Source organism: Corythoichthys intestinalis, chromosome 2 (genome assembly GCF_030265065.1).
Source record: "Corythoichthys intestinalis isolate RoL2023-P3 chromosome 2, ASM3026506v1, whole genome shotgun sequence".
In the NCBI taxonomy this organism is placed as follows: Eukaryota; Metazoa; Chordata; class Actinopteri; order Syngnathiformes; family Syngnathidae; genus Corythoichthys; species Corythoichthys intestinalis.
In genome coordinates this window covers 62180821-62205865 of record NC_080396.1, presented here as the reverse complement: position 1 = coordinate 62205865, position 25045 = coordinate 62180821, and the positions used below count along the sequence as shown (strand labels likewise).

The 25045-nt window shown below is 37.1% G+C and overlaps 1 protein-coding gene across 1 annotated transcript; it reads right to left on the bottom strand.

Annotated features, from left to right (window-relative positions):
* Positions 1-3389: 3389 nt before the first annotated feature.
* On the bottom strand, positions 3390-24554 carry amt (aminomethyltransferase). The gene is made up of 9 exons (XM_057820086.1): positions 24265-24554; positions 15400-15567; positions 15245-15325; positions 14976-15107; positions 14573-14651; positions 14347-14492; positions 9263-9443; positions 8904-9059; positions 3390-5081 (listed from the first exon to the last, which is right to left on the bottom strand). Exons 1-9 carry the CDS (start codon positions 24394-24396, stop codon positions 4906-4908), a joined length of 1251 nt encoding a protein of 416 aa, XP_057676069.1. The 5' UTR covers positions 24397-24554; the 3' UTR covers positions 3390-4905.
* Positions 24555-25045: the final 491 nt, after the last annotated feature.

Below are 25045 nucleotides of genomic sequence, written 5' to 3'. Positions count from 1 at the left end.
CTATCCCTTAATTTTTTATTTATTTATTTTTTGTTACTGTCGCATTTTTTCCGATATGTTAGATGATAAATAATCGATCCAAACAAAGAAAAATTGAAAAATAGAACAATATGTCTATATGCTGCCATATATGCTGAAAAAGCAGTTTATGCTCTTGCACCACTCTTTAAAATAAATTGCTGTATTTTAAGCCAAAAGAACTGTTGCGTTTGATAGAACAATATGTCTATATGCTGCCATAGCAGATTCATGGCGCATTAAGCCCCCGAAATATTTTTAATTTGTCCGTTTTACCCTGGAAATCTCCGTTTACAGACGTAGCGCAACCACTTTTGTTTTAACCCAGCCATAAAACAAAGGTAATTCATTATATTTATTATTCAAAATGTCTGTCATTTTTAGCTTAGAATCATTAATTGATGTCTAACATTTCGTTTAAAAAAAAAAAAAACGACTTTAAAAATTTATTTTCTCGCATATTTTAAACTTTTAAACAAATGACGTCACAATGAAAAAAATAGTGTCTGTAAAAAAGTCACGGATATCTACCTCATAACTATTGTCTAATTGTATTTTTTTTTTTCTCCGATATGTTAGATGATAAATAATCGATCTAAAAAAAGAAAAATTGAAAAAAAAATTTAAAGGGTAAATATATGAAAAAGAAAATATCGACCACTCCTTGATGTCTGTCATTTCTGCATTGCGACCCTTGATACATTACCTCGTTTCACCTATAAAATCCCTCAAAAATCCCGCTGTGGCCATTCACAACTGTGTCTTGACACTCAGTGATACATGCTACATGGAGTTTTTTGATCGAAAAGAAGTAAGTACGCGATAATATCTCGTAAAAATCGTGGCGTCTTTAATTCTGCTCTCGCATGCTCTCACCTCTAGTTACGGTTTTGCTGTTTTAAAAAAAAAATGTTTTAAATGCCCTCCTGTTAAAAAAATTTTCATCCCCCAGAAAACTGAGATTTTAAGCATTCCAATGATGTATGACACATGCATAAAGGACAATTTTGAAATCCGGTCAAATTGGGGGTCTCAGAGCGGAACTTCAAGTCACCAGAGTGTTTTCCGCCATATACAGTTTTTATATATACAGATATAAATATATATATATATATATATATATATATATATATATATTAGGGCTGTCAAAATTATCGCGTTAACGCGCGGTCATTAATTTTTTAAATTAATCACGTTAAAATATTTGACGCAATTAACGCACATGTCCCGCTCAGACAGCATTCTGCCTTTTGGTAAGTTTTACAGCAAGGGTTTTTGTGCTGTCTAACAGCGAACTCTTGTGGTCGCTTTGCGACATGGTTTATTGTTGTCTTGCCAGTTCAATATGGCTGCAGGACGTCTCGGGCTGACACCTACGTTGTAATGCTGTGCTTATATGATCCTTGGACAAGATTTGTCCGTAAGTATGGTTGTTGAAAATAATGCACATATTATGTTTGTAAGCAAAATGTTATATTTTTTGTATGAGACGCTTTTTGTTTATGTTTTGTGAACCTGTCTAGCGTGCTAAGCTAACGTTGTTGCCAATGCAATGCTTGTGTACTTTTTTTTGTAGTTTTACGACGGTCTAAAGAGGACAATGGTTTGAGGCCATTTTATTAATAAATCAGATGAAAAAGAAAGAAGTCTGATTATTATGGCGTTGTTCACTAGCTGTCTAGCTTTGGAAAAAGTAGACGCTTCGGAGTGAGGACAGCATAGACAGATTTAAATGACAGTAGAGTGAAATGCCCACTACAGTCCTTATGTACCGTATGTTGAATGTATATATCCATCTTGTGTCTTATCCTTCCATTCCAACAATTAATTTTACAAAATAATAATTTACAGAAAAATATGGCATATTTCATAAATGGTTTGAATTGCGATTAATTGCGATTAATTACGTTTAATTAATTTTTAAGTTGTAATTAACTCGATTAAAAAATGTTAATCGTTTGACAGCCCTAATATATATATATATATATATATATATATATATATATATATATATATATATATATATATATATATATATATATATATATGTAGCAACTATATTATAATATATATATTATATTTTGCAACTGTCAATGATACCGATGATTCAATTCAATTTTATTTGTATAGCCCTGGATAACAACAACGTTGTCTCAAAGGGCTTATCATGATGACAATAAACATTTCATTATAATATATATGAATCAAGCATGGATGGAAACATAAGGGCATTTCAATTTGATATAATTGCTTTAGCCACAACATACACTATAACTTGTCATGTTTGTATAAATAGCTAATTTGTAGCAGCATTCTAATTTGTGGCCATGAATAAGCTTAAATGTGGACAAAATATTAATTTGTGGCTACATAGTACATTATTTTTTTATACAGACAGCCCAGGGTTGAAATCAGATGTCCATTATTTTGTCAACTGAAGCCCTGATTGTAATTAAGATAAAGATAAATACATCGTGACCAATAAATATGAAGACACCTGGGCACTTGGGCTGGCAAAGGACTCAGAGCACCTTCTGTGGTAACCCTCAGGTGAAGAAGATAAAAGTTTCTTGGGATTTGCCATGCTGTATTTGCATACTGGGACATCTGTATTGTTGAAGAGAAATGTAATACGCCTACAAACAAGTATTTCATGTCCACATTATGCCTACTTTAAATAAATCTTCCCTTTCATGTCTGGGGTTCTTTAAACTGGGGTTCTATAAATTTTATGTATGTGACACAAACAAGTTGATCTGGATTCAAAAAGGTCTTTAACCCTTTGGTAGAAAGTGGTCACTACAGTGGACAGCTACTGAAACGTACCTTTCTCTTTAATGCATTGGTTTGTAGTAACTGCATCGCAATTTCATGAATACTCTGCTGTCATACTCTATTGAGGTCAGTTGGTGTAACTGCAAGTAAATATCCTCTGGATCCAAGATACGTATGCCACCTGTGTCGACTAGAACTGGCACATCCTGTCAATACTTCTATGCCCGAAGAGCTACAGTGGTTTAAAAAAAATGATGATGTGATAATATCTATTTGGAATAAGAAATATTTGTGTATATTATAAAGAAATTTATGATTAACCATGTGTCCAATGAAGTGGACATCTCGCATCCATCAGTATATTTTTGAACACATTTTACATAATTGTCAGTTTTTATGACTGTTTTGATTATAAATTAGTATGTAATTGTTAATTTATAGGCAGTTAATTTAAAAAAATTAAAATAGATTTTTGTTATTAGCTGTAGTTTATGGAGTCACAGGAGTGCCAAAATTAACAGAAAACACACATTACCTTACCTTAGTATATGCATTTTATCTTATTTTGTAGACTTCAAAAGCCGCAAAGAATAAGGCAGTTTACAGATAGCCTAGGAAATTCCATCCAGCTTCAGTAATGGTGACTGTAGTGACAACAGTGATGATGAGTGGCTGGTAGACAACAACAGAGACATTGGTGCTTGGGTGTAGGGAGTTTCATTAGTTCCATTCAGGCCTATATATTGTGCCTATAGTGTTAAGTGTTGAAATTTCACCCCCCCAAAAAATGTTGAAATGTTTATCAAAACATAAAAGAGATCAAGGGTTTCTATATTCACGACAGAACTCCAATTCATATGTTGATAGTAAATTTAGTTTTATGTTGAGTGTGCAGGTGCATGGATTCCACTGAATTGGACATGTAACTTCATGAAAAAAATATTTTTGAAATAGTAAGAAACTAAACATTATTTTCATGTCCTAAGAACAAACACGTCAGAAAAACATCTTGACCAAGGATTTCATGATTTGTACATCAGAGGGTTGATGAAGAGAAGTCTTTGCCCATTAAAAGCTGTCTAAAATGTTAGTTTATGTTTTCAAGTCAGTATTCACATCTCCAGAGCAAGATAATTAAGAAAAATGTTAAAACAATCATGCTTCAGTAGTGTTTACAAAACATTTTTCTCAAGTTTATCAATGATATTTTAACAAATGAACAGAATTAATAATGGTCATTTGATCCACCCCAAAACATGCATAAGGACACTTTTTCATGATATTAACATTGACAACATCATCAAAGGACAGTGTTTTGACTGCTATAGAAATATTAGTAACAAAATGATACTTAAAAAAAATAATTTCTCACAGTTCAATTCATCAACTGTAAACTTCTTACAAATAGGCTGTTTTGCCCTTAAGAAAAAAGAGAGGATAGCAAATGTTAGGGAGAGAGCAGGTCAAATGGATTAAAAAATAAAATGAACTACCACCTCCTCCACCACAAATGATGCTAATTGAGCAACCGATTATCCAACTTTAACATATGCTGACCAGATTTCATCTTACATCAGTACCTCAGCTAACTTTGGTAATTTTCAAGACTAATAACATATTACCTACTTTATTTCCATATACTACTGAAGGGGCTCACATTGTACAAACATTGATAAAGCATTTCTTACTGAAAGAAAAATGTTGAAGTAAAGCATTTTTCCACTAGTGAGGATTTCCACATTAAAAAGAGTACGGTACAGGTCACCATTACTTGATTAATTATGGTGCAAATCCTGCATTTTATCCTCATTCCTTTATTCTTCAAGATGTGACATTTGTGAAGGAATAATTATATTAATAACCATAACAAAGAGGTTGGGTACTACTTCAAATGTGTGCTATTGAATTTTAATCCAAATGGTTCTGTATGTCTTTTTTTGTAACACAAAGTAACAAAAAAATTTAGGTGGACAGAGGTTTGTTTTGTAGAGGAAAACTCACAAAATTTTGAGGTACCAGTACATGCTTTTCATTGGTCAAAAGATATGGGAAAACGATCGTAGAATGTATTTGAGTTCACATGTAAGGGAAGTGCACTTAGGAATGTTGCTCCTATACAGAATAGTAGTTGGTCGGGACGAAGGGCATCTTGCTCACGGTGGCAGCGACTGCTTTTTTCCTAACCTCCACCTGAATCGCTGTCCCATTCTTTGTGAAGGCAGCGTCCACGTAACCCATGGCAACATTTTTCTTCAGGCAAGGGGAAGGGCAGCCACTGGTCACCTCACCTGAGAACAGAATCAAAGATTGTAAATCCTCTACATGGCTCAACTACCACAACCTGGTCCCACAAATACATAGTTCTAACATTACCAAATGACCTGATCTTTTATAATACTTCTGTTGAAATATGAGCCGAAAGGTTTTGGAAACCAGAGTTGTTTTCGTCAACAATGACCAATGGCGTAGGTTTGCATAGGGACGGTAGGGACATAACACTAGCAACTTTTCAGGATGCTCAAATTGTCCCCACCAACCTGATTGTCATTATATAATGAGTTCAGTTATATAGGTATGGATATAATTGACCCTACCATTATTAAGTGAATTACTTTTATTATGTCAAGGCTGACATTTACCCCTTTTCACTTGCTGAATGTGCCAGTCCATTTTTTTCCCCTCAAACACACATTCGATTGGCTGATGACATGCCCCCCGCCCCACAACCCAGACAGAAATACAACATGTCGCCTCCTCCACCCCCGTCGGAGACGAAGGACATTAGGATTTTAATTTCGGCCAGCAGCAGCAGCAGCAACAACCACTGTAAGTAATGTAAAAAGACGTCAATGGTGTGGAGGTGGGGAACACACCACTAATTTTGCTACTGAAAGTCCAACCTGTATGAGAGTTTGCATAACATTAAACTGTATGAATTTGCTAACCTGCAAAACTCGAGTAGGAAGCTGCTTCGAGAGAAGTGTCCTTGCGTATGTTTTCTACTGTTAACGTTAATTGTGAGAAATGTAGTGAACCCAGGTTTAACCACTTCTCCCCAATTTTTATTTTAATTCTATTTATGTGGTCTTAAAGCAGCCCAAAGGAGCTTTCATTTTTTTGTTGAGTTGGGTTGTGTTTGTTGACAAAAGCAAGAGTGTATTTCCTGAAGTAAGGTTCCGTTTTTATTTATTTTTGGTATTCATTTATTTAGACAGACAATGTTGAGTGGTCTTAAGACAATTGTTTATTTTTTGTATTCCTGGATAGTTAAGAGATGATTGTGTATGTTAATATAATTTAAATTGTTTAAATATTGCAATTTAAATTTACTAAATAAAAACAGAATCCAGACATTTATTCTGGAAGTTTTCAAAATGTTTCTTTAGTAGTTTTTGAAAACAAAGGTTTGAATGGAACGATGTATCACTTGAACTAATACATATGAAAGTTAGCACAAGTCGATACAGATTTTGCATTGATCATTTAGCATATCAATCAATTAGGTTCATATTTGTGAGAAATGTATCCCTGACCCCCGTTCACTCAATCTCTTTGTTCTCATTAATGTTCCGTGTCCAGCAAAAAGTGTACATGCAGGTTATGCTTTTATATCGTCCCCACTAATGTTGAAACCTACGCCCTTTGACAATGACGATAATGAAAATATTTCGTCGACAAACAAATTTTTTATGACGATAATGTCACGATGACGTGCTTGTGAGAGTAGAACCTAACAAGACAGATGCCAGTTTTCGTCTGATGACAATGAGCTGATTATGCGACGTCATTCCTGTCACATGTTCACAATGTGTAACATTTTAATATTGTACGTGGAGTACGTCAGCTTGCATCGTAGCAGTGTTTGGGTCATGTCAATCATGTGAGATGTACTGCGCCTCTCCCTCACTCTCCTCACCGAAGTTTAGGATGTGTCTAAAGCTAGGCTGTGCTCGAGGCTGTGCAAGATTTGTTTTCTTATCTTTGTAAGAGCGAATACGCAATGCTGCTTTAGCCTTTTCATCAGATGCTAAATGTAACTTCTAGCGTTAGTGTAGCATTCGCGTTAGCATTAGCTTCAGAATGGCGAGCATCCTCCATGGTCATTAAGTCTAGAGGAGAGTCAGTTAGCGAAATTGCATTTAGCAGACAGCTCACTTCAGCTGTTTTGTTTGGTAAATGAGCAATTACTGAGGAATATTGATTGACCGTAGGCATAGACTTCATAATGATATTGACATGTCACATCCGTTATACACTGCGCCTCGCCTTCAAGAAGGGGGCCTGCCCACATCAAGAGGAGTTATTCTCAAACATGTATGCAACGATCTAACGCCGGATTTAGGTTGAACAAGTAGGAAAGCTGTACCGCATACAAACAGGATTGTCTCATGAGTGATTTGTTCGAGGATTCAAGGTAATTATTATATTTTTCGTACCATGCATGCATTTTGAAACGTTGTGAAAAAAATTAATGGGAGAAATTAGCCGCTACGTTTTACGTTCTACGTTTTTTTTGTTTTTTGCTTTTAACCAAGAATCGAGCGCTACAGTGGCTCAAAGACTAGCATACATACGTACGCGTACATTCGACATATTTATGTAAAATAAATGCTAACTGCCCGGTTCTTTGCTCTTTTAACAAAGAATCAAGACTGTTTTACGTCCATATCTATAAAGAATTCAGGGATTTACGCATTTATTCACAAGAATTTTTAACGTAAAAAGCTCTTTGTGTTTCCACTCGGTCAGCCTCGACTGAGATAGGCGCCCTATTAATCGGCCCAGCGCCCTGTGTCCTGTCAATATCATTATGAAGTCTATGCTCTAGGAATAGCAAAAAAATCCCAGACTTCCCAGTTTTAAACGCTCGGACAGTTTTTTTTTTTTACATACAGCTCGTGGCTTCCAGGTGAGTTTATGTGAAAATGATGTACTGCTTTTCCACAGTGTGGCCGGGGGTGCGACTTAATACTCTGGAATGACTTACGTGTGAAATTATTAACACCTTTTTATTAGGGCTGTCAAAATTAACGCGTTAACGAGTGGTAATTAATTTTTTTAATTAATCCCGTTAAAATATTTGACACAATTAACCCTAAAATGCCATGCTCAAACATATTAAAAGGACAGCAAAGTGAAAGGTGTACTTGTTGTGTTTTTCGGAGTTTTGCCGCCCTCTGCTGGCGCTTGGGTGCGACTGATTTTATAGGCTTCAGCACCCATGAGCATTGTGTAAGTAATTATTGACATCAACAATGGCGGGCTACTAGTTTATTTTTTGATTGAAAATTTTATAAATTTTATTAAAACAAAAACATGAAGAGGGGTTTTAAAATACAATTTCTATAACTTGTACTAGTTATTGTCTTTTATTTATTTTCTATAAATTTTTATAAATATTTATATATTTTATTTATTTATATATTTATATATTTTATTTATTATTTCTATTTATCTTTTAAGAACTACAAGTCTTTCTATCCATGGATCGCTTTAACAGAATGTTAATAATGGTAATCCCATCTTGTTGATTTATTGTTATAATAAAGAAATACAGTACTTATGTACCGTATGTTGAATGTATATATCCATCTCGGTCTTATCTTTCCATTCCAACAATAATTTACAGAAAAATATGGCATATTTTAAGGATGGTTTGAATTGCGATTAATTGCGATTAATTATGATTAATTAATTTTTGAGCTGTAATTAACTCGATTAAAAATTTTAATCGTTTGACACCCCTACTTTTTATATAATTTCAGATGTTTTATGCCATAATGCATCTGAATAACCCTTAATAGTTATGTTACATTAACATACCAGGCACGTTCTCAGATCGTTGTTTATGCGTCATGTACGTAACTAAATTGGCTTTCAAGATGACATGTCTGTTCTTGGTGTTGAATTTTATCAAATAAATTTCCAGCAAAAAAATGCAACTAATACTCTGATGCGACATATGTTTTTTTTTTCTTCATTGCGGATTTTTCTGGTGCGACTTATAGTCTGAAAAATATGGTATGTATAAAAGGTTTGAAATCCAAACATATTAAAATTGAAAAGCCACCCGAGGTTTTACTTCTCAGATGGCACATTTGTTTCCTAACCTATTACTTTTCCATCAGGACTGAGTATGGGTGTGTGCTGTCTGACAGGAGGTCCGGTCGACACCAGGCCGACTCTCTTCCTGGTGGTCTTCTCCTTGATCTGAGGAACGATGATGTCTGCACCAGGGAAGTCCTTTGTCTGACGACGTCGCTTTCCTGCATGTCATATTGGAGTTGTGAACATGGCAGCGGATATAATAGGATTATTTTTCATACACACAACACTACGCAAACACTCACACACAAAAACTTCCTTCTTTTGAAAGGTGCTTTAAAAATCTTATTTTTACCACAAAATTGCTATCCCATGTACAATACACATAGGGGAGTGTTTGGCAAGCATTTGATTAAAAGTATACCTATTGTCCAAATGAGAGAGGCCTCCACGGGCGTGGTACTCTCGTCTATGTCGTTGCCATAGAGACAAAGGCCCGCCTCCAGTCGCAGGCTGTCCCTGGCGCCCAATCCAGCTAGCTTGACCTCGTTGTGTGCCAGGAGCCTCTCAGTCAGCTCTACCACTCTGGACTTGGGAACAGAGATCTGGCATGCACACAGCAGGAAATCTTCCTTTAACTTTAGGTATTTTATTCAGTGTATATAGTAAATGAAGATATTATTGTAAAGACAAACTTCACAATCATCTTATTTTTGTTTGTATTGTAATTAGAATTGTCCGACATAACCAGGTAGCTGATAATATTGGCCGATAACAGAATTATAATCTTTTGTCTTTGTACAAGGGCTGGTCACTGCATAGCACAGCAGTTATGCTTATTGACCATTTGATGTCTCTAAACTAAGATGCTTGGGATTTGTTATATAAGCATTTTCATTATTAAAGAATTCAATGGGGCATCACAATAGAATTAGACATGAGATGTTAAAGTGCCTCCTACACCAAAAAAAAAAAAATCTTAAATAGCATTATTATGTTAATTAAAATCATATTTTGAGACGATTCGACTGTATACAACAATTTGGCAAAGCGCAGATAACGAGAAATGAGTCTTTTAATCTTCCGTTTAGCCCCAACTGTCATGATAGCGCTCTTGCGCCTCCATTTGGGAGATGACGTCACGATTTCAGCTCATTCAGAATTCAGCCCATTGAGGGGGAAGATTCAGAACGATGAAAATGCGACAGAGCAGCAAAATGTCATCATTTTTTTAATCTCTCTACGCCAATATTTTTACAGGATATTCTTTTTATCTAAGTATTTTCCCCAAATGATAAATTGTATGGTCATAACAAAGAACAGTCTTGTACTAAATAGAATATGAAATATTAAAAATGTATTTATTCAGTACGACAGGGCTAAATGACTGCATAATGGTCAAAACTGCTGCTATTTCATGCCACCAAAGTTAGTCCGGCTTTTGTCATTTTCGGCCCCGGCTTCAGAGATGGAGGAAAGAGCGTAAACAAAACATGAGACGTAAGAGCTAGGTGACATGCTAACCCAAACCAAGTGGCTCTTCCAAGTCTCTTTTTCGCCTTTCGAAAACAAAAAATCACAAAAAACAATCACCCCCACCGTGTCACACACGGCGGTGGGGGTGATTGTCTTCACCGATCGGCCAGCCCCCAGTGGCGAACAAGTTTTGGCTCGTTGTTCTGCTGCAGCACCGGAAGGCAAGCAGTGCTCGTCGCCAGGGGCGCTGAGGGGAATGAACACCGAAAATAGCGACTTCTTGGTGGACAAGCCGGCCGACATCGGAGCGCGTGGCTGCCCCAAGGCCAAGTCGAGTATAAGGCTCTGTAGGCGGGCACGCAAAGAGGACCGAGGGGGGTGGAAGTCTACACAATCGAGAACCGGAGATGAGAGCAGGGGGCTGCCCAGGCTCAAGCCAAGGATAGTGCTTCATAGGTGGGCACGCCTTTATCTGCCGGTGACCATAGTTTGCAACAAGCTGCCGGTCGTCGGCCGAGTGGCCTTCTCGGTGGACAGGGAACATAGTCACCCACAAAATGTAAGCCACCTCCTTATTAAAATGTTTGCCATGATCCCAGTATTTGACATAACATAAAACACGTAGCTTAACTCACTTCATCATCCGTCCAGTGGTCTCTAGAATGTCAGACTTGTTTTGCCCATAGCGGTGAACAGGATCTTTGGAAATCCAAAAAGCCTCATTCCACTCTCCCTGGTGTAGCAACAAAAGCCTGCAGCATTTTGGGCTGGCGTGACGCAAAAAATAAACGAATCAATCCGCAAAATCAGCTGAATCCGCAGTCTCTCTGCATATGGTAGTAATGGCTGCATTGTGAAAATGATTTGCCCGCTGACATCACATTCGCCTTCTTCCTCAATCCAAGAACGTGGCCGGAAGTCTCTCATTTTCATGGCGTAGAATTAGAAAAATGTGATAAATATATAGATCGCCTCCACACATATCCAAGCGGTCAATTTCATTCAGGAGCATAAAATATCACATGTAATATGAAATAAATATGCTTTTTTTGTGTCACAGGCACTTTAAGTCCACGACCAGATAGATCTGTATCGGGTTTTTGTAGTTGGACAATATCGGGATATCAGTTATCAGTTGAAAAGTAATTATCGGTAAATTCTAATCCTAATGAGACTTTTTCAGGTGTCCTGTTATGTTAAAGACGGCCACCATTGCAACATAATGTCAGCGGTGATTTTTATCAAACTTTCTGGGCGGCACTAATTTGTGACTTTTCAAAGGTTACGGACTGAACATCAAGCAGTGATAAGCATGCATTTAATTTCACTATATACTGTGTATGTCAGCTTAAGTAAACTCAAGAATTTTGGATGCTCGTAGCTTAAAAAGAAAAAAGGGTAAGTCTTGGGTCCTGCCCCAGGTGGCTAAGCACTCATATCTTAAGTAGTAGCACAATTTTCAAATAAAGGAAAAATATGGCAAAAACGTTTTATTTAGCGTAGTATGTCATTTCTGTAAGTTTTTATGTTTTTAAGTACAGTGATATAGTATTTTTTTTATAAAAAAAAAAAAAATAAACAGTAACATTTGACCTTTGGAAGCGGCGAGGGCTTTTTAATTAAAAAAAAAAAAAAACACACACACACACAAAAAACACCACAAAAATATTCCAGGTTTTTTTTTTTTTAAAGGTGCAAAAGAAAAGTGGAATTTTCATTTATTTAAATGGGGAAAGTTAGTTTTAGATACAACTATTTTTCCATTATGAGCATGATAACAGTGACTTTAACCTGTTTATAACCTATTGTACTATTATGATGCAGTTGCTCATAATTAATACTATTATTACTGTCAGTAGTGGTATAATAAAGTTATCATCATGAAAGCACAATACACATATAAATCAATAGAATATGAAAACGGAATGTATATATTTCTTATATTGCTTTTTGAAAATTTTATACTACTTAATGTTTTGGGTGTTTTATTATTATTTGTTTATATTTATTGCTGTATTTGCCATGAATTATTTTTGTGTGTGTTTATCTACGGTTAGGGATGGGAATCGAAATCCGATTCCAATTCGGAACCAGTTCCGAGTGTTTCGAGGCCTCGACATCACAATGAAAAAGCCTTAACGATCCCTTTAACGATTCCTAAAGACGCGTATTGCGTCGTGACGTGTCTTGTTGTCCAGACGCATCAAACTAGCATGGCGCCAAGAACCACTCGCTCCAAAGTTTGACTACACTTCACCAGGAAAGAGTGTGAAAATGAAAGGTTACGACGGGTAAGCACGAGCATTGCAGCCATAAATATAACAATGACAGCACGTAAGTTCAAACGCTCGAAAGTGTGTCTTCACTTCACGAGGAAAAATGACAACAAAGCGACTTGCAGTCATTGCAATGTAGAGATAACTGCATCGGGAGGCAATACGACTGCGCTGTTCTCACAGAGAGGCTGAGGCTCAGTCCTGGCTATACAGCTAGCTAAACGCCCAAATGACAATGCAGAAGATGTTGATATAATTTGCTGACTTTATTCAACCATCACTTGAAGAGTGAAACTAAGAATAGAAATGAAACAAATCAGTTTCGTCCCTAATAACAAACAGGTTTGCATCAACGTAAATCAGCGATGATTAGCTGCTAATAACAGTAATAACAAATGGTTAGCATTCGTTCGCTAGCATTAGCACATCGTTCAAGCCACTACACAACTGGATTTAAGTGTCCGATCGCGAGTGGAAACACAACAACAACAACACAAAAGATGATACATACGGGCGTTGCCTCTGTAGATATTAACATTAACAAAGAACGTAGGCTCGTAGAAGTGTTTCCCTCTCTCACTAACTCGCTCACTCGCTTGGATGCGGCATTTCTTCTTCGGGTGTAAGCGCGCTCGTCTTCAAGTGAGCGCATTCTTCTTCGCGTGAGGAAGCGCAAGGGCGCCCCCACTTGAGCGTGTAAGCGCCACAAAAACCAAAAGGCATGCATTTCAATGTAATGGTAAATAATACACGTTAACCCAGCAGTCCCTAAACTGCGGCCCGCGGCCCAAATACGGCCCACCTCCACATTTGGTCCGGCCATTTTGATTTTTTTTTTTTTTTTTCCTCAATCGTGTTATTTATTTCCTGGCCGTTTCGTTGAAGAATTCAGAGAGGGTTATTTGGTTATTATCTATTTAATTAATAGTGTTTTTATTATAATTATTATTATTATTATTAATAAATTATATGATTATTTTTATTTTTTTTACTTTCATTCCGTGAAGAATCCAGAAAAGGTTATTATATTGTGGCTTTCTGAAAAACAATAATTTTTTACATTTATGCACTTCTGCAATCGTCACACTTTTTCTGTTACAAACTGACCCTGGCCCCTCATCAGAGAAGGGAAAAGTTATGTGGCCCTCACAGGAAAGTTTGGGGACCCCTGCTTTAATACATATTGCCAAAGGCAGAACAACAACCTATCTGCCAATACTGGACTGTCTCAGGAAATTAGAATACACAATATTCTAATTTGAGACAGTCCTGTGTATATATACAGGACTGTCTCAGGAAATTAGAATACACAATATTCTAATTTCCTGAGACAGTCAGGAAATTAGAATATTGTGTATTCTAATTTTCTGAGACAGTCCAGTATATACCAATATTTTTTATTTCTATTAGATAAATGTTTCAGTAAAATGTTACACATTCTTGTGTATTTGCCACAGTTAACATTGAGGCTTTGGGCCTCTTTTGATCTCGTTGTGAGTTTGTAAGGTTGTGACTTCTGATTAAACAAACACGATGCCAATCAAAACGTTTGTTCATCTTTTTCCCCAAATTAGAATCGATAAGAGAATCGATAAAGAATCAAATCGTTAAGCAATATCGATAATGGAATCAGAATCGTAAAAATCCTATCAATTCCCATTCCTATCTACGGTATCTATTTTTTTCCAAGTTGTTTTTCTGTTCAAAATCAAACTTCAAGTCAAATAAAATATCAAGCAGTAAATGGTGTGATTACCTCTACGCCGTCCTCTCCAGTGTATCCACATCGGGTGACTCTGCAGTCAGGAATGCCAAAGACAGTGGCCAGGGCAGAATTCATGAAGGTCAGTTTGCTGAGGTCCTCCTTCATGCCCTGTTGCAGCACTTGAGACATGGATGGTCCTGACCAAACACAAAGAACAACCAAGAATCAGGAACGACATGAAAATGGACCAACAATTAATGCCCAATAAATATCTCACCTTGCAGTGCAATCAGCGCTTCGTCAAGGAATTCCAGATCAACGTCAGATCCTGAGGCCTTGAGCTCAGCAAGTCTGGCCTGCAGGCAACACAAATAAAGCAAAAAAGACATGCAAATCTTATTGCAATTTCAAATGATTCACAAAATCAAATAGATCCTTCAATTGGTTGTCCATACTTTTGATAACTAGCAATATTCCTCTGACTACCAGTACCTGGTAGTTCAAATTTTGCCTCTGTGGAAAGCGCTCACGGTTTAATTATAAGCTTTTTTTAATATAATTGCGATTGAATAAAGGTTCAGTTGGAAAACGTATTTTCTGGGGGAAAAACCCTATATTGACTCATAATTGATTTTGATGTTCTCTATATTATCCAATTTTGTCATGCTTGAGTTATTTACCTTCATATGTGCAGAGTCTTTGTCGGCACAACCAGCGTTGGAGACTACGTAGAGATAGCCCTGATCTGTTTTTGTTACAATGAGGTCATCGATGATCCCTCCCTTCTCATTGGTAAAGAGCGACAGTGTTCCCTGAAAATGAAAGGGACGACACACAAGTGTCAAAAAAGCTTTTAGGATTTTTTGTGGTATTGTATCTAATAGAAAAACTTTTAAAAGTTTCAGTTTAAAAAAAAAAAAAAAAAATCTCATCTAAGTATTGATTTCACCTGGTTGTCTTTGAGTTCTGAAATATCTGCCACCACTAGAGACTCCATGAACTTGATTCTATCTTTGCCATGAACTTTGGTCTGAAGAAAACACGCAAACACACAAAAAATGGATTATAGCAAATTCCTTCGCTTGCCCCTAGGTTGCAACTCACCTGCAGCATGTGGCTGACATCGAAGATGGCGCAGTGCTCTCTGGTGTGCATGTGAGAGCTGATGTGACTGTCTTTGTACTGCACAGGCATACTCCAGCCTGCAAACTCTACCATCTTTCCTCCACGTGCCCTGTGGAAGTCAAACAATGGTGTCTTCTTCAAAGTGGCCTAGAGGGGAGAAAACAGGCAGTGGGGCAAAAGGATGTGCAGGAGGTTACATTCATGCAAGACACAAAGGTTAAAGCAGCTAGAATATAAAAATTCAGCATTACTAGGGTCATTTTAGTATGCATAAATAAACACACCACAAGAGCCATCTGGCAAGAGCAGGTAACATTTGACCTTTGGAAGCAGCAGAGGCTTATCAGTATACTTATAGCAGTGCATTGTGGAACAAGGTTAGGGTTTGCACTTTACGCAATATTCAGTAGCTGGTTTTTTTATTTTAAAACAAAAGTCCAAAGTTAACTGGTCTTTGTTAAAAAAAGTCGTTGCTGGATGTAACACTTCAAAAACATCTTAGATAAGTGAGATAAACGTGGCAATGCTTCAACTAATGATTAGCGCCAATATACTGTTAAAACTACTGGATGAATGAATGACAGTGCTTTGAAAAGCCTTGTGAACATTGGACAATGGAGAAGGGGTTAAAGTGCTGATGCGATATCTGTCTGCTTTCGAAACAAATTCACATGGTAGGATGGCGGACAAATGGGCACAGATGTTCATTATATCTGCATGAACACGCCATTGCTCACGGTCTCACAGGGGAAAAGACACGTTTATTTCAACCTACACAAAAGCAGTCTTATTTTTTATTTTTTACTGTTTATTTTTGTTTGAAAATTTTAGCAAATTTTTCCATAAGAATAGTGTCTATGGTAACTCATTGGCTGCCATTGATGGCACTAGGTGACCAATTCCTTTTAACTGGGAGGACTGCAATGAACTAATCTTCATTTAGCTCTCCCACTCAAAATGAATTGGATGCCTATCGTTTTAAATAGTAGGCAATGAGTAAAGAAAGATATTAATTGGTTTACAATAATGTTGTAATAATATAGTGTTGCTGTATTTATTCACAGAAATGTTGTACTAAAATATTCTCAGTCTGTGACCGATTGTCTGCAACAGGGCAAAAATAAAGTTTTTTTTTAGCTTGTTTTTCTCTTTAATAGCTGTATCTAAGAATATCGTCGATTGATTTCCTGTCCCATGTATCAATAATTGTAGTATTGACATATTGTGAGATAATTGTTATCGTGTGCCCATAGACTTCATAATGTATTGACAGGACACGGGCGCGGGGCCGATAAATAGGGGGCCTGCAATGTTGGCGAGGTCGTCAAAGCTGAGTGGAATCACAGACAAAGAGCTTTTTTCGTTAAAAATTCTTGTGAATAAATGCTTAAATCCCTGAATTCTTAATAGATATGGATGTAAAACAGTCTCGATTCTCGGTTAAAAGTAGGGTTGTTCCGATCATGATTTTTGCTCCCGATCCGATCCCGATCGTTTTAGTTTGAGTATCTGCCGATCCTGATATTTCCCGATCCGGTTGCTTTTTTTTGCTCCCGATTCAATTCCAATCATTCCCGATAATTTTTCCCGATCATATACATTTTGGCAATGCATTAAGAAAAAAATGAATAAAACTCAAATATTTACATTCAACATACAGTAGATTCAATATACAGTACTGTATTTGTTTATTATGACAATAAATCCTCAAGATGGCATTTACATTATTAACATTCTTTCTGTGAGAGGGATCCACGGATAGAAAGACTTGTGACTTTGTATATTGTGACTAAATATTGCTATCTAGTGTATTTGTTGAGCTTTCAGTAAATGATACAGTAGGCATGCCCAAATGCATGATGGGAAGTGGAACCATGACTGTGCATAGTGCTACCAATGGAAATATCTTCTCTGCGTTGGGGAGTAACATAAGGTTTTAAGAAAAAGATCAATTGCTACCTTGCTTCCCCACATTGCTTCCCATGATATTTCTAATGTAGGGAGAGGGATTGTAAGGCTCTATCCAATTAAAAAAAGGCTCCAAAGGCTGCCAAAATTCACTCTACTCATTTTACCCTACCTTTTATCCCTCTACATAGGTAAAACGGCGCCATTACAGATTGAGCGTGCCAATACGTGAGTGAGTCGTGCAGCGCATGCATTAATTGCATTAAATTTATTAACGTGACACATTTTTTTAAAAAATCAATTACTGCCATTATCGGGATAAATTTGATAACCCTACCTTAAGCCTAAACTAAAGACTCTGGATGAGTGTAACATATTATGTCTGTAACGTTAAATACAATTAGAAAACGTTTTAATTAAAAAAAAAAAAAATTTTTATATATATATATATATATAAGATATGGCCGATATTTTTTGGCCGATTCCGATACTTTGAAAATGACGTGATCGGACATTTCTAGTTAAAAGCAAAAAAAAAAAAAAAAAACTTGTGCAGTTAGCATTTATTTTACGTAAATATGTCAAAGTACAATGCTAGTCTGTTGGTACATGTAGCTAGCGGCCGCCTTATATAAACAGAGCTTTTTCAGAGAAAATTCTTGTGAATAAATCCCCGTACTTTTTATATATATATGTATGTAAAACGGTCTCGATTCTTGGTTAAAAGCAAAAAAACTTGTGCAGTTAGCATTTATTTTACGTGAATACGTCAAAATACAATCCTAGTCTGTTAGTAAATGCAGCTAGCGGCCGTCTTATGTAAACAGAGCTTTTCCGGTGAAAATTCTTGTGAATAAATGCTTAAATCCCTGAATTCTTAATAGATATGGATGTAAAACAGTCTCGATTCTCGGTTAAAAGTAGGGTTGTTCCGATCATGATTTTTGCTCCCGATCCGATCCCGATCGTTTTAGTTTGAGTATCTGCCGATCCTGATATTTCCCGATCCGGTTGCTTTTTTTTGCTCCCGATTCAATTCCAATCATTCCCGATAATTTTTCCCGATCATATACATTTTGGCAATGCATTAAGAAAAAAATGAATAAAACTCAAATATTTACATTCAACATACAGTAGATTCAATATACAGTACTGTATTTGTTTATTATGACAATAAATCCTCAAGATGGCATTTACATTATTAACATTCTTTCTGTGAGAGGGATCCACGGATAGAAAGACTTGTGACTTTGTATATTGTGACTAAATATTGCTATCTAGTGTATTTGTTGAGCTTTCAGTAAATGATACAGTAGGCATGCCCAAATGCATGATGGGAAGTGGAACCATGACTGTGCATAGTGCTACCAATGGAAATATCTTCTCTGCGTTGGGGAGTAACATAAGGTTTTAAGAAAAAGATCAATTGCTACCTTGCTTCCCCACATTGCTTCCCATGATATTTCTAATGTAGGGAGAGGGATTGTAAGGCTCTATCCAATTAAAAAAAGGCTCCAAAGGCTGCCAAAATTCACTCTACTCATTTTACCCTACCTTTTATCCCTCTACATAGGTAAAACGGCGCCATTACAGATTGAGCGTGCCAATACGTGAGTGAGTCGTGCAGCGCATGCATTAATTGCATTAAATTTATTAACGTGACACATTTTTTTAAAAAATCAATTACTGCCATTATCGGGATAAATTTGATAACCCTACCTTAAGCCTAAACTAAAGACTCTGGATGAGTGTAACATATTATGTCTGTAACGTTAAATACAATTAGAAAACGTTTTAATTAAAAAAAAAATATATATATATATATATATATATATATATATATATATATATAAAAAAGATATGGCCGATATTTTTTGGCCGATTCCGATACTTTGAAAATGACGTGATCGGACATTTCTAGTTAAAAGCAAAAAAAAAAAAAAAAAACTTGTGCAGTTAGCATTTATTTTACGTAAATATGTCAAAGTACAATGCTAGTCTGTTGGTACATGTAGCTAGCGGCCGCCTTATATAAACAGAGCTTTTTCAGAGAAAATTCTTGTGAATAAATCCCCGTACTTTTTATATATATATGTATGTAAAACGGTCTCGATTCTTGGTTAAAAGCAAAAAAACTTGTGCAGTTAGCATTTATTTTACGTGAATACGTCAAAATACAATCCTAGTCTGTTAGTAAATGCAGCTAGCGGCCGTCTTATGTAAACAGAGCTTTTCCGGTGAAAATTCTTGTGAATAAATGCCTAAATCCCCAAATTCTTTATAGATATGGACGTAAAACAGTCTCGATGCTTGGTGAAAAGCAGAAAAAACAAAAAAACGTGCAGTTAGCATTTAATTTACGTAAATATTGCGAACAACGATGCCAATGCAGAAGCGGCTAATTCCACCCATTGATTTTTTTTCACGTTTCAAAATGCATGCATGGTATGGAAAATATATTACCTTGAATCCTCAAACAAATCACTCCTCAGACAATCCTTCCTGTTTGTATGCGGTACAGCTTTTGTACTTTTTCAACAGAAATCTGGCGCTAGATCGCTGCGTGCGTGTTTGTGAATAGCTCCTCTTGATGTGGGCGGCCCCCTACTTGTATGAGATGCACAGTGCATGACCGGTCTGGCCTGTCAATACCATTACGAAGACTACCGTGTGCCTTATATCACAAATCGTATCGTGTCGGGATTTACTCAGAGACTCCCACCCCTATTATCTAGGAAGTTGTTGTGACCATGGTGCCCCCATTTGATTCGTTTCAATAAACAACTATATAAATAGGAGTGAGAACCTCTTGGTACCTTACGATACGATACAAAGCTCATGATAACGATGAACTGACGATATGCGATAGAAGGATTATCTATACATTGGTCTGGAAATCATTCTATGATATTCTACAAACAACAAATAAACAGAAAAACAAGCTTTTGCTGTGAATTGGAATGAGTTTATCTTTAGTAGACGTCCAATCCGTTTGAACGTCTATGACCGGTAGTGGCAGCCAATGCCAGGCAATGAGGTAATTTTGGGCCATTTAAGGTCATTTACCTGTTGATTTTCAGTTACTTCCTGTTGATTTTGGGGTAATTTACAGGTCTTTCCCTGTTTATTTAGAGTTACAGAACAGGAAATTACCTGGGAATCATCCAAATTGATAGGGAGTGACTCAAACTCAACAAAAAATGACCTGTATATGCCCTAAAATGAACAGCAAGTGACCTGTAAATGCCCTGAAAATCGGACAGAATGACTGTGAATGCTCTGGTTTCGAATGAACAAACATTCCCAGTCTATATGGATTGGGCGTCAAGCACCGTCAATGCAGCCTTAAGGCCGAGTTATGCTTCCGCGTCAGACCTGCGGTGTCAAGGAAGACCCGATTTACGACCCAAATCACTGGCATTGTAAAACATTTTTCTACATGCAAAAATTGACCAAGCCGAGGGGAGTATCATCGAAGAGCAAGTCTCGTCAAGACATCATAAAGGTTGCCAAATGGCAAGGTCAGCGATTGAATAAAAAAAAAAAAATGGAAGAACCAGCGAGACGTGTGTGTTCAGAATCGAATGGCCACACGAAGCGGCAGCCAATAACTGCCAGCTTTTTATCACTTTATGCCGTATTTTTGGTTGGTGCACTTCATCACTTATTGTGTACATATGTTTGCTGTGAGTCTGTGACTTATTTACGTGTCACACTTCAAGTATATGAAGAATAAAGCACAAATTTGGTGTCAAAAGAGTTCTTTTGATGTTTAATATTCAACAACAGACAGTTCACACACGATACATCATCACTGATTTAGAGTGCCTCGGTGCCTTTATCATAACGTTAACCAGGGGTGAAAGTGGTTAGAATTTCTTGCCGGAACTCCCCGACGTGAAGGTCGCCACGGAGCCTGAAATTTTATTTATTTATTTATTTATTTATTTCATTTTTTGGGGGGGGGGTCAATATATATTATATATATATATTTTTTTTTTTTTTTTTTTTGAAGATCGCGCAAACATTGACTTTTTTAAATCATAAGGAAATGAATAAGTAGCCTAACATAAATGAGAAAATATAAGTCCAAAGTGCACATTGACAGCTAAGTTGTTCTGAACCTCCAATCAGAGCATATAGAACTAAATATGATAAATAAGCCTCAACTCTGCTCTTGCTCTTGAAGATTCGATCCATTTCATGTTGCATTGCCCTTTTTTTGTCGAATCAATTCAATTCAATTCAATTTTTTTTTTTTTTTTTTTAGCTGTTCCAGAAAACATGCACATTTGAACCAATTAGAGCTAAATATCTCTGCTGATCACATGTCAGTATGTCAGCCAGTTGAACGGATATATGACTCTAGGGCTGTCCCAAACAACTAATTTTCTCCCGATTAGTCAGCCGACTATTTTTACGATTAGTCGACTAATCTAATAATGAATTTTTTTTTTTTTTTTTTTTTTTTTTTTTACCAATTTAGCAATGAAATTTTTGTTGACGCTTATCAATTCACAAAAAACATATTGGAACACTCAAATTATTTATTAAAGTACAAATAAACACGTAAATAACAATAATAAATCACAAATAAACAATGAGTTCAAATGCTGATAGAATTAACTAGTGTAGCATCCCGATTGAAAAGATGGTCTCTTAAACAACAACTTTTACTTTTACAACTTTTATTCCATCCTTGATGTAAACACACTGTAAGAGCTACGGTGCACACAAATAAAGCAACACAATTAGAACTTTTCACCTTTTTCCTTTGAAACCTTATATATATATCAATGAATTGCCTATATGAATTGCCTTTACCTTAACTTATTACCTTATCATTGACAATCTCTCCCTTGAGTGCAGTCACTGTATATACTGTATATATTTATGACCTTTTAACCTTATATAATTTTTGTATACCATAAAATAAACCATAACATGAAATAAACCTTTCAATTAGCATTAAGAACAATACTAATAGCACTAATAGGCCCATTGTCAATGAAACATTATTATTTAGTAAGGCGACAGCACCCTCTGGTGTACAAAAAATGAAAGAAAAAAAAATTAAAAACTGCGTCAAGGCGCTTGAGGCGTTCATTCACGGCCGACGTGCAGCAAGCTTGGCATTGAAGAGACAGGACAGAAGAGTGTACTCTCCTTTGTTTCTTTGAAATAAGGCAATGTTTTGGACACTCTGGTGCGCTTTTTTTGGCTTTGTGCCGCTTTCCCCGCTTGCAAACAGAGCATCCGACATTCTAACTTTCCACGCATATATTTTTTTAACCCTTCAGTAACCGTCGACGGGATGTTGTGCTCGTCGACGGATTTACGTCATCGATGACGTCGACTAGTCGGGACAGCTCTATATGACTCCAGGCGTTTTGCTTTGCTGCGTGCATTCGCACATTGACGTGACTCATCATCGTCAGACTCCGATAACTGCAGCAGCTGGGGAAACCTCCATGCCGTCCGTGGAATAAAATAAATAATAAATATTGGTGGAAACGGATGACGCTACACAGGCACTTTATTATGCTTGTTGTCAACACTTGTGTATGTAAATCTGATGTTGGTAGATTGTTTTCTTCTTGGAGATGAAATGCATGTCTGGCAGCTTAGCATTTTTTTTTTTTTTTTTTTTACATAGCGTATTGACAGTTGCCGTCATATTTTTCGGAATCAAAGCACCGTGTACCGGAACAGCATTCCGGCCCTGAATCTTATACCGGAACTGCATTCCTGACCGTTCTGGCCCACTTTCACCCCTGACATTAACATCAAGGCTTCTAACGCAGTTTGGGAAGTTCCATAGACGCCAGAAATCTGCTATGGCTTTCCACTGGCTGGTTGTAGAACACGTCAAACAAATCGGGCTGGAAGGCTTTGCAGACCTTGGACAAAACGCTGGACGCAGTGCTCGAAGCTAGTTTGAAGCTAGCCGCCACAGCTAGCTGATTTTCACCCGAGGCTAGAACTCTCTATGCGGCATCAAAAATTGGACAGACCGCCTCGAAACAGTCTTCTGCGTCGGCTGCTCTTCAACATATGTATGATCAACATTTATTCACTGTTGATGAGCTGAAGATTCACATTCAAGCGTTCCATTTGCATTGTTTATTTTTTATCCGTTAAACTAGACAAGAGGAAGTCAACAAGCATGCCCCAAAACCGTTCAAACATAACGCAACACCCCTCTAGTGGCTTGGCGGTGAATTACAGAGCAACGCGCCACCCGGCCGGAGAACCATCGAATGTCGAATGACGCCGTAGTCGCTGCGCAGTCACTGCAAAGCGGGAGCATAACTCAGACTTTAGAGTTAACTGAGACACTATTATGGTGGAAGATTTTGGTAGCAACTTGTTGGTTCATTTTTTGTTTTTTTGGACATTGACACCTTTTTCAAAACGATATCTTGATTCTTGGCAGGAGCATATCGATATCCTTTTGGGATAAAAAGTATCACGGTATATCACCGTTTCGATATTTTGTCACACACCTATATATAAAACTGATTTAAACAAAGTGAAGTGTTGGAGGGGCCCAGTGTTGTACATTCCTTGTCTTATCATAACTTGCTTAAAGTGGATAATTCATCTCATGTGCTGGGTGCATTCATGTGACAGTCCAAGATTAACAAACATAATCAAATACTGCTCTGAGTGCAAAGATGGAGAAGTAGGCCTTCTGTAAATATTGGAATGAATAATATTTCCATGCAAACAAAGATAAAAGAATCACAAAGTATTTGTATTCCTCCGCAGCTGCACAAACTTAGTAGATCAGAACAGAGAGACAGACACCAATGTTTCACGTCACGGCATTTAGAAACCGTGACTCTGGAAGGCTCATTATTAAAGTCATTAGGCTCATTATTCAAGTCATTAAATGACGACTGACTGGATGTTGATTACAGTGTTTCTACTCACCTCTGCACTTGATGAAGCGTCTCGCTGCTGCGGTTCTCCGAGCGCGCATCCCGCTGCCCGCAGCCGAGCTTGCCCGCAAGCTCTCCTCCCGACCACCGAAGGCCCGACCATGGCCGACAAGCGAGCCCACATGTCGACAGCTAAAGTCCCGCTGGAGTGTGTCGTGTCACACTCTCGCTCGCTCCTAGGAGGAGGGATGCCGTGCCGTTCGCAGGTGTTGTTGCTCAACTCTGTTTGGACCTCGGACTCGTGTGATGGAGTTTCTGCTTTCCTGGTCGAGACGCGCGAAATGCCCTGTGGGAAATGTAGTTGACAAACGTTTGGATGATACAGTGCTGGCCAAAAGTATTGGCACCCCTGTAATTCTGTCAGATAATGCTCAATTTCTCCCAGAAAATGATTTGGTAGTAATATCTCCATTTATTTTGCTTCCATTGAAAAAACACAAAAGGAAAAAAAAATTATTACATCATTACAATTTTACACAAAACTCCAGAAATGGGCCGGACAAAAGTATTGGCACTCTTTGAAAAATCATGTGATGCTTCCATAAGCGGAGTTTGGGGGGGGGGGGGGGGGGGGGGCAGACCCTTCCTGGTGGCCGAAAAGTGTCAATGCATGTAATTGACTTTCCTATAAATGATTTGTAAATTAAGAGTTATGCAGTAAAAATTGTATATAAAAGTTGTAAATCCATAAAACAAACAACAAATATTAATTAAATGAAAAAAAAAAAAAAAAAATTATAATGGGTCAAAATTTGTATGAGCCATATTCCCGA

Bases quoted from the DNA above. Each gene is read 5' to 3' on its own strand.
- amt (XM_057820086.1), bottom strand. From the start codon at position 24,396: ATGTGGGCTCGCTTGTCGGCCATGGTCGGGCCTTCGGTGGTCGGGAGG. The intron at 15,568-24,264 runs GTGAGTAGAAAC...TCTCCCCTCTAG, and splicing joins ACGCTTCATCAAGTGCAGAG to GCCACTTTGAAGAAGACACC. The intron at 14,493-14,572 runs GTGAGATATTTA...GTGTTTGGTCAG, and splicing joins AGCGCTGATTGCACTGCAAG to GACCATCCATGTCTCAAGTG.